The sequence below is a fragment of the Oryzias latipes genome, chromosome 1, assembly GCF_002234675.1.
Source record: "Oryzias latipes chromosome 1, ASM223467v1".
Lineage (NCBI taxonomy): Eukaryota > Metazoa > Chordata > Actinopteri > Beloniformes > Adrianichthyidae > Oryzias > Oryzias latipes.
Window position 1 is genome coordinate 30895364 of NC_019859.2, and position 16070 is coordinate 30911433.

At 44.7% G+C, this 16070-nt stretch overlaps 1 protein-coding gene across 2 annotated transcripts in view; it reads right to left on the reverse strand.

The window, feature by feature from the left end:
- The window catches only part of bptf (bromodomain PHD finger transcription factor), a 48079-nt gene that overhangs the window by 9659 nt on the left and 22350 nt on the right, over positions 1-16070 (reverse strand). For both annotated transcript variants that reach the window (XM_023960379.1, XM_023960380.1), the window contains exons 15-31: positions 13747-15727; positions 12161-12285; positions 11869-11997; positions 11528-11678; positions 11163-11202; positions 10762-10987; positions 9607-9756; positions 6973-7103; positions 6677-6791; positions 6362-6579; positions 5317-5530; positions 4945-5213; positions 4756-4869; positions 3206-3367; positions 2745-2827; positions 656-881; positions 258-580 (exon numbers count right to left, since the gene is read on the reverse strand). In XM_023960379.1, coding sequence (XP_023816147.1) covers positions 258-580; positions 656-881; positions 2745-2827; positions 3206-3367; positions 4756-4869; positions 4945-5213; positions 5317-5530; positions 6362-6579; positions 6677-6791; positions 6973-7103; positions 9607-9756; positions 10762-10987; positions 11163-11202; positions 11528-11678; positions 11869-11997; positions 12161-12285; positions 13747-15727 — 4657 coding nt within the window. The remainder of the gene's footprint in view (positions 1-257; positions 581-655; positions 882-2744; positions 2828-3205; positions 3368-4755; positions 4870-4944; positions 5214-5316; positions 5531-6361; positions 6580-6676; positions 6792-6972; positions 7104-9606; positions 9757-10761; positions 10988-11162; positions 11203-11527; positions 11679-11868; positions 11998-12160; positions 12286-13746; positions 15728-16070) is intronic.

Consider the following 16070-nt stretch of genomic DNA (forward strand, 5'->3'; position numbering starts at 1 on the left):
CTAAAAATAAATACATGGAGATAAAACGGAAAAGCCGCCATTTTTTAAATGAATTTATCTAGTGCAGCTCTGACCAGGGTGGCAGGGGCAGGAGGGGAGGACGAGGGGCATGTAGCAGCTAGTGAAGGCCAGTCAGTCAGAGGGCGTCTAGGGCCATTCAACGCTGCTCTGGCTTTAATTTGTAATGGAATTTAGTTAAACCTCAGCAGATCTAAAGGGGTCACCCTGACTGAAGGCTCAGCAGAGCTTTGGCGTACTTGGTCTCGTCGTAGGGCGTCTTGCAGATACAGTACAGCTTGGTGTCCTTCTTGCTCTCCTTTGTGCATTTCGTGGAGATCATCTTCTTCTTCTTGGACTTGGCAGCCATCTCCCTCTCCTCTTCCCATTTCCTTTTGTGAGAAGTAGAGACGGTGGTGGCGAGGTGGTGCTGGGAGGCGATCCGATGGGAATCTGCCAGAGTTTGCTGCTGCTGCTGCTGGCGGTGGGCCGCAGCGGCTGCTGCCTGAGCTGCCTGTTGGGCGGCGGCCTGAGCCCGTTCCTTCTCCCGCTGCATCCGCAACAGATCCCTCTTTAACTCCTCCTGGGAATGTGAAAATAAAAGGTCAGCTCCAAACAGTCTGCAAATGACCATCTACGTGCCTCACACGGTTTATACCTGAGCCTCAAGCTGCAGTTCTTTGTCGAGAAGGGCTCGCTTCTTCAGGATCTCCATTTTGAGGCTCTCTTTGTGCCGGTAAAGGAGCGAGGAGAGCTTGCTAGCATTGGCCAACCTCCGTTTTGCTTCAACCACCTCTTCCTTCTTCTTCTTTTTGGCCGCCTGCCTTTCATTTTTGTCAATGCGGTCAAGGAGGTACTTCATCACCTGGTTGCATGCGATCATCCTGAAAGCAATAAAACATTTAACACAAGAAACTGCTAAAATTACAAATTATAAATCACACTCAACTTCCTTGTTGCATCTGTTGTTATTCCTTAAAACAAATAACTACGTTTATAGCATGAGATATCTATTTCTAATTAAGTTACAGTCACTTTCTTTTTTTTTCTTATTTTTACAGTCACTTTATTTTCTCTTTTTATAGTCACTTTACTTTTTTCAGCCTATTGTTTTTTATTTTGTAATTTGAAGTTATATTCCCGGTTAAGACTGGAGCTTGAGAGAAACGGAAGTTCAATTTCTATGTATGTATAACATTATAGATATTAAAGTTTACTTTGACTTAACTTTGAAGTTAACAGTTTTTGTGCTGGATCCTCAAATGTGTCATATATATTACAACAATTTAAACCCCGGAAAGACGACGCACAGATAGAATCTACACTGTGGACATTTTCTACGGGGCAAATCTGGTCCAATAAATTCACATAATCGACGCCCTCCATTCCCCGCACGTTCACTTGTGTTTGCTAATATTCACAACTCGGATCTAAAGTTGGTGTCTCCCTCTGAGTGCATTTCTGCAAATAACACGCAAACGCATACAGAGCTGCTGAGGTCAGACGCTGGCCAGGGTTTGTACAGCGAACACGGGAGAAAACAGAAAACTGTGTGGAAGTGCTGCACACCCAAATACGAAAAGAGAAGAAATGTCAACTCAAAGTGTGCATGACAGGAATCAGTGAGAGTTTTGGTTAAGGGAGTAAAGGGAGAAAGCAAGAATAAAAAACGGCCTGAAATGTTTCAAGGAGAAAGCAGACAGAGCCACTGTAATGATGCAGCAGAGAATTTCAGGTCTATGTGAATCAGTAATGTTGACACAACATCTGTGGACATAAACATATGGTTGTTAGGGTCACCGATGGGTCAAGAGCGTCTTCTCTCCACAGCTGGTATTACAAAAAAGGGTAAACTTTGAAAAGTTGTGTTTTTATTTTAGATTTCAAAATTGCATTAGCCACAGCTTGACCTACAAAATACAGTGGATATAAAAAGTATTTGATCCCCTGCAAATACATTCTTTAAAGCCAATTTCTTGAGTTTCTTTGTGATTTTCTATCTCTCACTGTTCAAATCAACCTACCATTAAGATGACAGACTGTCAGTTTCTTTTCAAATGAGCAAACCTACGTTTACTCCGCTGTGAAACACTTCCAAGTAAAATATTAAGTTTGATGTGTAACAAAACTGGACAAACTTGTCTGAACAAACAGTAAAGACCACAAACACTTGTGATATAAAAGAATATCTATTTCTACAAACTACACTCTGGAAGTCGGTGCAAGACAAAGAGCTTTGGTAGTTCTTTCGGAGATGAGGGAAAACATTTCAAGGCAAACGCTTGTTTTTCAGACGGCTAAAACTTGAATTCCTGCAACCAACACGTCAATAAAAACCTGTCCTCTTAGGATCGCAAAAGTGTCGTCTGTCTCTGATTCTGCAGACTGCTCCACTGTAAGAGATAGAGGTCCGTAATATTCATCATTGAAACACCAACTGTGAGAGGCACAATGTAAAAAAAAAAAAGCAGGTTTTAATTTTTTAAGAATTTCTTTGTATAATGATGCAGAAAACAAGTATTTGTTCAATAACAAAAGTTGACCTCAATACTTTGTAATGTTGTCTTGGACTGAGGGAAGAGCTAAATCCTCATTACTGCACCATTATACATATAAATTCTTTAAAAATCCTGAATTGTGATTTACTGAATTCTTGATTTAGATTCTGTTTCTCAAAGTTGAAGTGCATCTACTTGCAGTATTGGTGACTGACGAATGATGCGGGAAAAGAGACGGTGAAGTCAAACCTCTGGTTTTCTTCTCTCTCTGCAGGCGTCATGGTCTTCTTCTGCTTCAGGTGCTCGATTACTGCGTTCTGCTTCATGACCACCTGAAACATGGGACCAAGGTGGCAGAAACAGGGTTGAACACTTTTGAGGTTGTTGGTGCAACAGTTGCAGTGAAACAAAGAACAGAAGCATCCCACTGTAGCGCTCTGGTCCTTCAGGTGCTCTAATTCATTGTCAAGATGAATAAAACAAACCTGAATTTGTTTAGCAATCATTTATGATGTGACATCAATAGTAGTGATTATTTTTAACAAGGCCTAATGTGACCAGAGAGTTAAACAAGCTGCAGTAAACCGAGAGGAGGTCTAATATACGAAAATAAACAGTCTGAGGACATTTTATAGACTGGAAGTGTTTATGAACCGATAGAAAGCAGATGAAGGAGACCCGACTTTACCGTGCGATGCTCCTGTACACACCTGCTTCTGAATGATGTCGCTCTGGTTGGCTGCATTAAGGGCGAGTTCTTTCTTTGCTTCTGACGCTTGTCGCTTCTTCTGCTGCTGCTGCTCTCTGAGCTGCTGGATCCTCTGGAGCTGCTCCTGGACCGATGCTGCCTGGATGGTTACTACATTTCCAACCTGGGCAGAGGTCATCATGTGTCATATTTCACCGGAACGACGTTGTTTCATCTATTTGGGTAAAAATTTGATTCTGACTGGCTGCTGGGTGTGCATTAAAAAGTGATAATCCACACCTAAAAAAGGATGTTCCTGGTCACATATCCTGAATGTTCTGTATCACTGCGCTGGCTTCTTTAAAACAAACTTTTGCTTCATCATACGGACAAAAACAAGCGGTAAGAAGTCGAGGTCGGTGCTGGTGGTCAGGTTACTGTGTCAAGGCGCCGCACCACATAAAAAATAGTCAGCTTTTTGTAAAAATCTAAAATGCGAAAAAACAACAATAAAGTACTAAAAACTGATAGAATATTTATTTCTTTTGCAAGTGACTATGGTATAAGCAAGATAATGGCCTTTGAGGTGTTCATTACCGGAAATGTACGCACTTCGCTGAAGAAACCGTCCCCCATGTGCGTTCATTTCAGTTTCACGTCAAAAAAAGAACAATTCCAGGAACAAAAACCAAGAGAGCTGGTTTTCTCGTGATCTCCATCCGTCTAAGAGCAGAGCTGAGCTTTTTCTCCTAACTATTGTTCTTTCAAAGATCCTGGCTTTTTCCAAGTCTCTCAGATCTCCTCCGCATTTCCCTCCTGCACGCTCTTGCGTCTCTGTTCACCTGACTGTTCCTCTCGACCTTTGAACCCACTGATCCCTAAACTCCAGCTTCACCCCCTCTTTTGTAATCCACACAAAACTCATTTGTTTTAGACTGCTCTCAACCCATCACAAATATGTCTCATTTCCTCTACATTTTTGCATATTGTTATTGAACTTTTTCTGTATTTGAACATAACTTTTACTCTGTTGCTGAGTGTCAGAAAGAGTGCATGTAAACTGGCCACAGCTTTTCCTGGGTCTGGTTCTGCTGGAGGGAGCTTTTCCTCGGTAATACACAAAAAACATTTGGGTGGAATTTGTTGGTCATTTATCAAGCCGTTAAAAAAAACAGTAAGACAATCTGGCTTTATTGGAAAAAGCTTTTCAGAGTTATAATGATGAGAAATGTTTGGAATGAAGTGGACACTTGTTACCAACTTGGCTCAGTTTTCCGTTTTTTGTTGAGCAGAATTTTAGTTGAGTTTCCTAGTTGAACCGATGCCTTTTAAATGAGCTCAAATTGAAATAAAATGTTTATAATTATGAAACAGTTAAAGCACACCGTCATCATTAACAGCAAAAATACCGTAAACTGGGGTGAAATGTGCCTGGCATCTCTCTTATACAACCCTCTGCTTTGCACACAGATTCTCTTAAGATCAATAAGTGCCTTCTTTCATATCATCAGTCAGATCTAGAGCATGAACAGCTGGAATTCTTCACTGTCAGCTAACAAACGGAACCAATACCTGTCCAGTTTGAGCTGAGGAGGAGCCACTCTGCTGTATCTGAATGGGAAGTTGCAGTTTGATGTGCTGTGGCAGAGAGCCTCCACTCTGCTGGGCCTGCAACTGGGCCAGTACCTGCTCAGACAAAAGCCCGACTCAGCACACAGGCCAACGGGGCGGATGATCGCCGGGCGTCTGGTAAATTCTCACCTGCACTGGCTGCTGCAGTCCGGACACGCTGATGAGCTGCGGGGTCTGCTGCAGCTGGGTGGTGCCCTCCTGAGCTTTGACCTGCAGCGAGGTGGGAGACTGGATGGGCATATGAGCATGCGTGGGAGGGGGTAACTGCCCCTGGGGGTTGACTGAGGATGGAGTGCTGGTGGTGGCAAGAGTAGCTGCCCCCGCTTGGACTGGGGCAGCAGCCTTTTGTGCCGGCTGGGCTGGGGTTCTGTTGGAAGTGGAGTTTGGCTGGCTGGATGCTAAAGACAGAAAAAGCGGATCGTTTAGAGTCTTTTAAATGTGTTCAACAAAACAGCAATTTGATTTCTTTCTGATTGTGATGGACGCTTTTTTCTCCCATACCGGCAGATGATGGGGTGAAGAGGAAGCGCTGCACCTGGCCATTGGGCAGTGCTGCTTGCATGAGTTGCTGGCCAGGTCCAGGAATGACGGTGACGCCGTGAGGTATGACCTGCAGCTGGCCTGTGGTCTGACCCTGGCCCTGAACCATCACCGTCAGAGCCTGCTGACCACCGACTCCAGTCTGTCGATCCACACCGGAACCACCCTGCTGCTTCTGAGGTCGACAGGAAAGAGAAGAAAGGCTTATAATGCGAACTCAACAAGAAGCAAAAAGCATGTAAACAGTGAGGATTTTGTTTCTGTAATGAAAAGCGAGTAAGAAACCAAAGAAATTCACTTTTCTAATGCATTTTAAATGGACTTGTTTGTGAGGGATTAAACGATTTTGTCTGCAAGATAACATTTCTATAAACTTTAGAAGCTGTTTTTTTTTTAAAAGAAATGTAAAAAAGATAAAAGGCACAAAGAGAAAAATCATCAACCAACGTTTGCTTGGTTCTCTTTGTGAGGATAATTAGAAACAATATTTGGAGTCCTCTCAGCTGTGCGTGGCCCATCTGTATGGCCACCTAAGCAGCTACACTAGCTGCCGTTCTCCAGAAGGCCGACTAACATTTTCCGAAATATTGACAGATATACAGAGTGAGAGTTTTGCTTGAAGTGTCATTTTCTGCATGCATGATGAGTCCTCGAACATGTGCTCGTCGCTCCTGTTTGCTCAGTCACGCATCGTCACAGATCTGCAGATGCTGATTTCTGCTCGTTTCAGATGGCATCACCTGAACAGAACCTGACGGGAGAACCCAGCCTTTCCTCTGTTTTTTTCTCTGATTTTACCATTATTTTCTTTGTTTTGAACAAATAAAAAAATAACGTTCAAATAAAACTAAATATTTTTGTCCATTTTCTTTGTTTCCAACACAAAGTGTTTTGCTTTCTGCAAGCAGAGTTTTGTTTTTACAGGGGAGGGATTTGTTTCTTAAAGTCACACATGTAGACAAACACACACACACACACACACATTCATGGAGTCTCCCTCACAAACCTGTGTGAGTTGTGTGAACTGGGCCAGGCTAAGTTTAACCTGGCCCTGGCTCTGTGCTCGTGGGGTGCCGGGTGGTGTTTGGCCTGCTGCCTGTCCTGCTGCATTGGGGCTGGCTACACCCTGGCCTGTTACCGTGGTGACAGGGTTTGTAGCAGATATCCCCGTGGAAACCGCCTGTCCGCGGATGATCTGTGTCACTACTTGCTGCCCGCCCTGACCTAGAGGAGAAAAAATGTCAACAGTTTAGAGCTGCGTTGAGGCCTGTGTAAACACAGCAGACAGCTTTCGCCGCTCACACGGAGGAAGAGCCGTTACCTTGTTGCACCACAATAGGTGTACGGATTATGGTCTTTCCCATCTGACCCGTCTGCTGGATAGGGGTTCGGATCATTGTCATGCCTGGACGAATCTGACCCCCTCCTGCCAGAACCTGGAGGATGGTTTCATAAAGTTACTAAACTGCAGGAGGCTTAGAACCAGCAGGAGCAAAAACACAGAATAACACTCATGACTACACAAGCAATGCCCCTCCCAGGTGTGGATCACACAAACACCATGTTAACAGTCCAAATCTAAAGGGAATGAGGAGAAAAGGCCGGCCTCGGCTGTACCTGTTGCTGGGAGCCGGGGGTGTTGGCCTTGATGTTGAGTGTGGAAGTGCGTGGCTGGAATGTGGAGTATGTTTGGGCACTGCCTGCTGTACTGGATGGGATAATTCCCAACACTTTCTGTTGAACTACCCCTGTAGACATAGCAAGAAGAGACACGCGTGTTAGTGATCAGATCACAGGTGCTGATTGACAAAAGGCAGCTCACATCAAACCTAAACTGAAGAACTCACATCGAAAGTCGGTGAATTAGCAATAAAAAACAACCATCGAACGCTTTTCTTATAACACGTAGCAGTACGTAGCACAATGGAACAGTTGTATGGCCGTCTGGTAATAACACACATCAATCCATTATCTGAGAGCATCTCTCTTTACACTTTTTGATGAGAGCCTTCACAAATATTAGCTCAGCAGGTTATCAAAGCGTCCGAGGGCTCGCTGAAAGCGCAGCTTGTCCTCCACCAACATGCCCAAATCCATCCTGAATTATGCATGGTTGACATCTCACTTCTGAGCTTTGAGCTGACAAAGAGGGCATTTGCCGTCTGCGCTCACGAGCTCACGTGAAAGCGACGGAGGGAGGAACTGGAAACGAGCAGCACCGTGGTTCTGCGGCCGCAACCGAGCAGGTAAACCTATACATCAATGGTTTTCCTCTTCAAACAGAGATGTTAGGCCAGGTCGTAAGGCACACACATCAAACACTCTTTTCTATGGAAGGACTGTTTGGACAGGCCGTGGGGTTTGGACTCAAGTGAGTGGAGGCTGCAGAGGCACTCCTCCACTGAAAAAGTCTGGGAGGGAAAAAAGAGAAAGACGGATTGCTACTATAGAGGACTACCTGTCTGGGAAGCCTCCATCTAAGTAAACTTGTTTTCCTGCCTCACTTCCTTTAGCTTTTCTAAAACAAACAGGGGTCCTCCAGTCACGCTGCATAAATACACACGTCCAGTAAATTGTCACCCTCTGCCTGAACTTGGATTCTCCTTTACAGAGGCTCCAAAAGAAAACTCCCTCTGTCCAGCGTTTTTGTTTCCTGCAGCAGGTTATTTTCACAGGACATGAAGAAATGTCAGCTTTGCAGTGTGTTTTCAAACCGCAGGATTTCCTCTGCATCATGTCTCAGAGTAAGCTGTCGTGTAATTCAACAGCCTCTACATTTAGAAAATAAAAACATGAAATAGATGTCAGTCAACAACAGTTTCGGTTCGAACCTTAATTTTTGGGCAGGTTTTGTTTGATATGTTATTTGTGGATTACGGAATAACAAAAACTACATATTTAGACAAATCTCTAATTTGCTAATAAGCAAGTAAAAAAGACAAAAATACTTTCAGCTGGCTTCTTCTCCACCGGGTGGACGTGGTAGAACATCAAATAAATCCAAAGGCCTGTTTGACACAACGTAAACATACTGCTATGCAGTCGGGAGGCAACAATTGATATTCCCCGTGATTCGGTTCAATGGTGTAACATTTGATTCAGTTTAAAATTGTGACATCCATTAGCTGCTGCAGGCAGCGGGCTGTGCTTCCAGCAGACAATCGTCCCACCCACCCATCATGATCAATATCCTATTCTGGATTGATGCCGTCATACTACACAATTCCATTCCATTCCATAAACAGAAAACTAAACAAGAAGGATCACCACAGGTAAGTGTGCCAGTGGGAAACATCTCTGATGGTGGTACCAAACCAAACCACACACGCTAGGACCAGGGCTGGCCAACCCTGGTCCTCAAGAGCCACAATCCTGCCTGGTTTCCAGCTCTCCTTGACCATCTTCTCCTTATTGGCAGACTCAAGTGATTCCACATCCTGATTGACTGAACACATCTGGCATAGGTAGTCGGCATCAAGCAGGCCAGGGAGATCTAGAAACCAGTCAGGGTTCAGGCTCTTGAGGCCCAGTGTTGGTCAGGCCAGAACTAGACCAACACCATCGTGGTGAATGCTCCAGTGGGACCAAACCCTTCTGGAATTCTGGTCTCAATTACAGACAAACTGTCACTGCTACCATGTTTCACTGTGTCTTTGTGCTTTACACTGCTCAGTAAGTATTTAGGCATTACATTCTCAGACATAACGGACATGCTTTCTTGCACACAAGTCAACTATTTTCACAATTTCCAGGTTGTCCTTTTACAAACGCCCTCACACATATATGTATGTTTAATGTACGGATCTGTAGTTCATCCTTTATCAAATGTACACGTGTGATGAAATGGCGCCAGTAAGGCTCAGTTGTCTGGGCGTAGGACTGGCGCAGGAAACAAGGGTTTGCTTCCCAGAGGGTGCAATGAGCTTCATCCAGTGCGGGTCCTTGAGCAACACCCTTCGCGCTGCTGCCTAATTATGTAGCCACAAGGAGGCCCAAGTTTGGGTCGTCCTGTGCTGGTCCCCAGCCCAGATGAAATGCAGAGTTGTGTCAGGAAGGGGATCCGGCATGAATAAAAAAAAATCTCAGCCAGTGGGAATCAGTGAAAGCTGGATCGCTGTGGCGACCTCTGAAGCGATAGGCCAAAAGGTGAACATGTGTGATGAAATGCATATTAAGTGAACAAAACAACAGCACAGAGTTCATTTATATATCCTCGGTTTTTCTCTGACTTAATAATCACAGTGGCCGTACCTCCTTGCGTCGTCGGTACGTTGACAGTGACGATCTTGCTGTTTGCGGGAAGTGGCAGCTTGGTGGTTAAAACCTTTCCGCTGCTTGTGGTTCCCGTGATGTGCAGAGTGTGTCCACCAGATGTGGCCACAGCTGCCTCTGTGCCCGCTCCTACCAAAGCAAGCAAAAACTAAATGAGATCAAGCACGAAAACAATTTTTTTCCTCATCTATCTGTAGTCAAAGTAAAGGAGGATTAAAAGGTTGTAATCATCTGGGATGGAAAAGCTAAGTCTGCTTCAGTCTAGGTGATTTTTGGTCCATTGCTATCATTTCCTATGATTCCATTAGTAGAACAGCTTTAATAGCAAAAGCTTGTCCAAGTCAAAACGATCACTGGCATGTTCTTTATTACTTTTCTTTGACATCTAAAATGGTTTTACTACATAACTCAGTGGAGAATGTGACTTTGGTCATATGATTTTCCTTTTTTTGCTTTATTTTAAGGCAAAAACACATGGGGGGTCCTGCCTCCTGCATGGGCTTAATTACCACTCCGATCAAGCGTTACTAGTGGTTTTTAAATTATAATAACGCAGTTTTTAGCCAGAATCTATAATTTTTCTAGGACATAGTTTCTGCAGAGCAGCAGGAGTTCATTAGAAATCTGCCTCCGAGTTGAGGGCTGGACTGGCTTACACCTCCTCCCACCCCCAACCTAACATCATTGGTGCAACGAAAACGACAAGCAGCCGCACAGTTAGGATCCTGATGTCAGCTCAGACGGGGAAAAAGAAGACGTTGGTGGATCTATTTGTCTGCAGGTGGATGCATGGGAATGGAGCAGAGCAGGGAGCTTGTAGCCTGCCGACTCTAGCTTCTATGTCACTGTTACGAACTTTTTCCAACTGCATTTTTCCGTCTGTTCCTGATTTACAACGATTTTAGCAACAAAAAACAAATACTTGGAAATGCAATTTTAAGCGTAGTTTTCTTTCTACATGTCCTCGTTTGTGAGACAATGCCACAAGAACGCTTAGAAACAAAATTCTCATCAAGTTGGGACTTTAACATGTTTCCATTTAAAGTAATTCAGTGTCTGAATCCCTGAGAAAAAGTCAATTTCACCTGAATTGGACTAACGTATTTCTCTTTTTTGACTTGTTCTGTGCCGTACCTTGACTGCTTTGGCCCTGCTTGACCCAGGTGGCAAAAGACTGCTGGAAGTTCTTGTTCTGCTGGAATGTCACAGGAGTGCCAATCTTGGTCGATAGTACCACCTTGGCACTGGGGGTGCCCTGGCCTGAAATGGAGCCCAGGATGACTTTGGGCGTGGCAGCAGATAGTGAAGGAGTCCCTGTTGGCGTGGCCGTAACCGAACCGGGCTTCTGTTCGAGGCGCTTCTGAGACAGAAAACCATGCGTTCAACCCAAAAACGAGTGAGAGTTTCCAGTAAAGGTGAATCCCATTAACTATCAATAGCATTTTCTACTAGCTACAACTACTACTTGTTGTTTTTAGGAAACTCAAAGTGACACGTTATGATCTAAATTGTGAGACTTGTTGATCCACACTCACTTTGGCCTGTTCTGCTGCTTGGGCTTTCTCTCTTTCCACCCTGCAAAGTGATAACAAGCTTGAGATAAGCAAATAAAAACATGGCTATAAAGACGGTGAAACTGCACATGTCAGGCATCAAAAACACCCAACAATCTGTGGGAGGCACAGAACTGAGGAAATGTGTGATCTGAGGTCAGATAATAAATGTTTTGGCAAATTAAAACCAGCTTTCAAAAGCATACATCTTCATATGTGGATGAAAACGTTGACAGAGCCCGTGGAGTCAGTGATTCACCCCCTGAATGTCTCTGTCAGCAGTTTGACATGTCCGTCCGTAGACTGTAGTGACAAACAGGTATGAGTTACATGTGTTCCCCTTTGACCTTTCTGAGAAGGCTCGGATTTCCCACAGATCCAGCTCCTCTTCAGCCACCCAGGTTTCAATCACCACCGGTCCAGTCTGTTTGGTGGACTCTGGCTTCTTGGGCCGTAAGGCACTGGAGCGCAGACCTTTCCTTTGAGGGGTGTGCGTTTCTGAAAAGTGTTTTTAGGAGAATAAAATAAAAAACATTTACAAAAGCTAGTTTTATACCATTTTTCCACAATGAAATAAAAAAAAAAGTATCCTTTATTTTCCTAGAAAAGCATTTAAATATACCACGGCGTACATACCAAGAAAAAGGTGAATTAAATCTGTAACTCAAGACCTGAAAATCTAGTTTACCTTTTGGAGTATCAGGCACCCCCAAAGGGCAGATGATTTTGCGGATGCAGTACTCTGAGCGAATCCCGTAGGGTCCCACGTCACGGCGCTTTATGATTTCGGTGGTGGTGATTTCCGTTTCTGATTGTTCTGAAGCAATATTCAAACAATAAAATGAGCATTTTAAATTTGATACAGTTTTTACAGTTCAAACTGATAAGACTGTTATAATCCTTCAGCGGATTTTTTTCTGGCTTCCTCTTCTCGAATGAAGACAAAAGGAAGTTGCTATTTTGGAAAGGGAAGAGTCTACCTGTGCGCGTGGTGCCAACCGCGGCAGACGGCTTCACGGCCATGTCGTCCCATCTCAGACTGGCCCACAGAAGCCTCAGCATGAGGCTCACGCCGGCCAGAGACTTCACGGTCTGCAGCCGGTACCTGAGCGCCACAACGCAGCACATTTCAGTCAGACATAGGTCAGGACTCCAGGAAAGAACTAAAAGAATTCAACTGCACAGAGTTACAGAAAACACTGTGGGCCAGAGAGGGGAAGACACAAGATATACTGCTTTTGTGGGTTTTCCTTCATACTGGTTTCCACAAAACCATAAGAAGCTTTCATACATCCTTTCATGCAGTAATCTGGATGTGGAAGCAATATTATTGCTTGCTGCAAAACATGTCAAACAAGTACTTTCATTCACATAGTTCCAAAATCGTGTTACGTTATTTTCGAATAAACCGATTGGCTGCAATTATCCACCAGTAAATTACTGCAAAAAAGAAAGATGTGCATCCATTCCAGCCAGGAACTGTGGTCTGACATCGAATGTTTGTGCTCTGACCTGGTTGCTGAAAACATTTAGAGTATTTACAAAAACAAAATCGTTTGAGCCCGTGTAAGGTTTGGTAGGTTTCTCCCTTTCCCATGTGGAACCACAGGCGGAAAAGTATGCACTGGTTGCAGGGCTTGGTCAGAACACAAAGTGAACATCATGACACCTCTCTGACCACCAGATGATTCACGCCTGAGGTCTGCTCCGACCTCAGAGCTCCTTGTGCGACAACGGTCTGGGATCGATCGCCGTACCTCGGGCCAAAGCCACAAATGATGGGGGGGGGATACGACAACAGATCAACAATAAATCAGTGCAATATGTGACGTCACATGAAAATCCATGAGGATTTAAAGGTGGCACAAAAAGGGCCTTTAGCTGATTTTTTTTTAAATGCTGATGTTTATCTTTTATGCTTAAACAACTTTGTGTTCCTTATAGCTTATCGAATGACGTGTTTGCAAAAAAATGGAGAATGACTGAGTTTCTTTAAAGCACCATTGGTTTGCTAGACTCTAACCAACTTGCAGATGCAACAGGTGAGTCTTTTAAAACAGAAATGTTATGAAAGACGGTCGCACCACAGACTGTTTAAATCCTGGTGAATGTGCAAAAACTTCCGAGGAGCATTTAGCAGTGACAAAAACAAAAATACAAAAAAAAATACAAAAAGTGACAAGTCAGGTTATAGGTACCAGGTATAAGCATCAGACTGTGCACTTTAAAACAAAGGCAACCATTTACCTCGTCAACATTTGGTCATAAAGATATCAATAAACAGCAGTCTTTGTGACTGAATGATATTTCTACCATCAGTAACCCTTGTGCTATCCTAGGCATTTTAACATTGGGAGTTGGGTCATCTAGACCCACTAAACAGTGCTCTGAAGCTTTTTTCTTCAATGATTTGTGATCTTCACTGATGTCCATGGATTACATGAAATCTTTCCACCTTTATCCACCTTTGTCATGGTAGGGAGAACACGTCAATGTAAGGGTGGGGTCATCTAAGATAGCACAAGGGTAAAACAGGTTAAACAGAAAGAAAAGGTAGTGAACTCGCCTCCACGTGATGCCAAAAGTGGGTCTGGGAGACGGGTATGGCCAGATGTCCGGCGCAGGCTTGGCGTTGTAGCTGAATATGGGAACTTCCCGTAATCCTCCCCGCCTTGCCAAAACCTTCAAATCATCGTGCGGTAGAACGAAAATACTCGTCCGTTTGCTTTTGGTGACAAACTTGCAGTATGAAGGAAGAGCGGTGTCGGAGCGCATCTTCTTGGTGCGGCAAAATTTGAGAAGGTGCACTCGGCCCTTCGTGGATGACGAGGCCTCGAGGCTCACGGTTACAGACGACACCGAGGTTTTACCTCTTTCAGTGTCTGTCTGACTGACAAATGCTGAGAGGGTCTGCTGAGTCAATCTTTTGCTCTGGTTGTGTCCCGACTGGCCATCAAGCCCAGAGGAATAGACTTCAGTCAGAGTTGTTTTGCTCATGCTAGACAGCGTGGACACTGCTCTTCTCTCGGTTGCAATAACAGGAGGTGCCGATTCTCCAAATGCTTTCAGCTGCACATTGGCCACCCTGGTTTCTGTAGAGACAACAGTGGTGGTGGTGGTGGTAGAGGTAGTGGTTACCTCGGTGATGACGGCCTCGAACGGCTCTGCCGACTCGCTGTTACTGTTCTCCTCAGCAAAGCCGTCACTCAAACTGGACTCCTCCGCTGAAAGAACCGGAGATGGAGCCGCTCTGATGACTTTCACCCCCATGACCCCAGGAGTGTGTTTGGTCTCCACAGGATGAAAAGTTGAAGTGTTGTTGTGCAGCAGAGAGTGATCTCCATCCCTATCGGTGTTGTTTTCCAGCCTCGTCATCTTCAGTGAAGGTTTGTAATCCGGGTCTGGTGTTGACTCGGCTTCAATGCCAGAAACCCGACGCGGCTCTTCACCTTTGACCTCAGCGCTGTCATTCTGTGAGCCCAGATCTCCATTCACCAAGGCCTTTGGCTCTGTGCTTTCCTTCAGCGAGACCACTAGCCTTTGATCGTCAACTGTTTCAATGCTGTTCGTCTTGCAATGAGCCGTGTTGGAGAGAACGCCGTTATTTGAGCTCGACAAAGAGTTACTCAATGTATTTCCACAAGACAAGCCATCGTTACCATTTACCTGATGGGGAGCAAGAGGTGCCTTGGAAGTGCCGTCACCCATTGTTCTTTCGCACTTGATGCTCTCTATAGTTTCTTGGGTCTCCTGTGACGATAAGCCATTTTTCTCTGTATCTGAATGCACAGAACTCAACATTTCTGCATCTGGCTTCAAATGAAAAGAGTCCCGACTGTTTTTTTGGTCAACGATATCTGAGAGCGTCCTTACAGAGTCAGACCCTGAGCTTTCCATTGGTTCAGCTTTGTTTACATCTGATGCAAAACAAGCTGCCAGTTGGTCTGAAGAGCAATTAGTTGACCCATGAGGCGTCTCCTGCAGACCAGAAAGTTTCTCTGAACAGTTCGAAGTGGTTTCCTTTGGCCCCGCTGTCCTTTCCACCAAGACCTCCTCCATGTTTTCAGAAGTGGAGGTGATTTTATTCTGTGGTGAATCAGAACCATCACCTGTACCTGTCATGCAGCAGACTGTGGGCGTGGCCTCAGAAGCAGAAGGCAGACTGTTTGACAGTTCAATTCGACTTTCTTCTTCTTTCTGTGCTGCACCTGGACTTTTCTCCTTTGCTTTCGCGAGCTGTGCCTGTGCAAGAGTGTGCGGCCTGAGGGGTGACCGCGGTCGAACTGGAGTGCTCAAACCCGCAGCAGAGCAGGACAAAAGTGGGGTAGGACTTTGCGGTATGGATGCTGATGCTTGCTGTCTTTGTCGTTCCTCGACCGCGCTCTGCTTCACTCTGCGCTCCAGCAGGTTGTCCAGTTTGGAAGTCTTTACTTTCTTCTTGTAGGCAACGCGATTGAGGAACCCCTTACTAACATCAACCACGTCATAGTTGAAGGGGCGCTGAGGATCTTCTGCAGGCTCCTCTTTCAAGGAAGACTCGTCTGCATCTGCAGACAAAATAAAGATGGAATTCACATTAGCCTTAAACCTGAGTTTACACTTCTTAAAGAGGCATTGGCCAAAATACGGATGTCGATGGCCCCAATTCGTATTTCCTTAAGACTTTTAAGCTGCATCTCACTGGGTTGAGCAGCTTGTCCGTCAGTTGGTTGTTAGGGTGCAGCCTTTGTGTCCTTGGGAAAGACACCTAACACCACACTACTCACAGAAAGTACAAAAGCAATCAGTGTCTTGCTTTGAAGAACAATCTGCTAAAAGCTATGCTATATATGGAGACTATGAATTAAGAATGTATGCAATCAATGATGTTAAAATCTTTCTTTGCACATT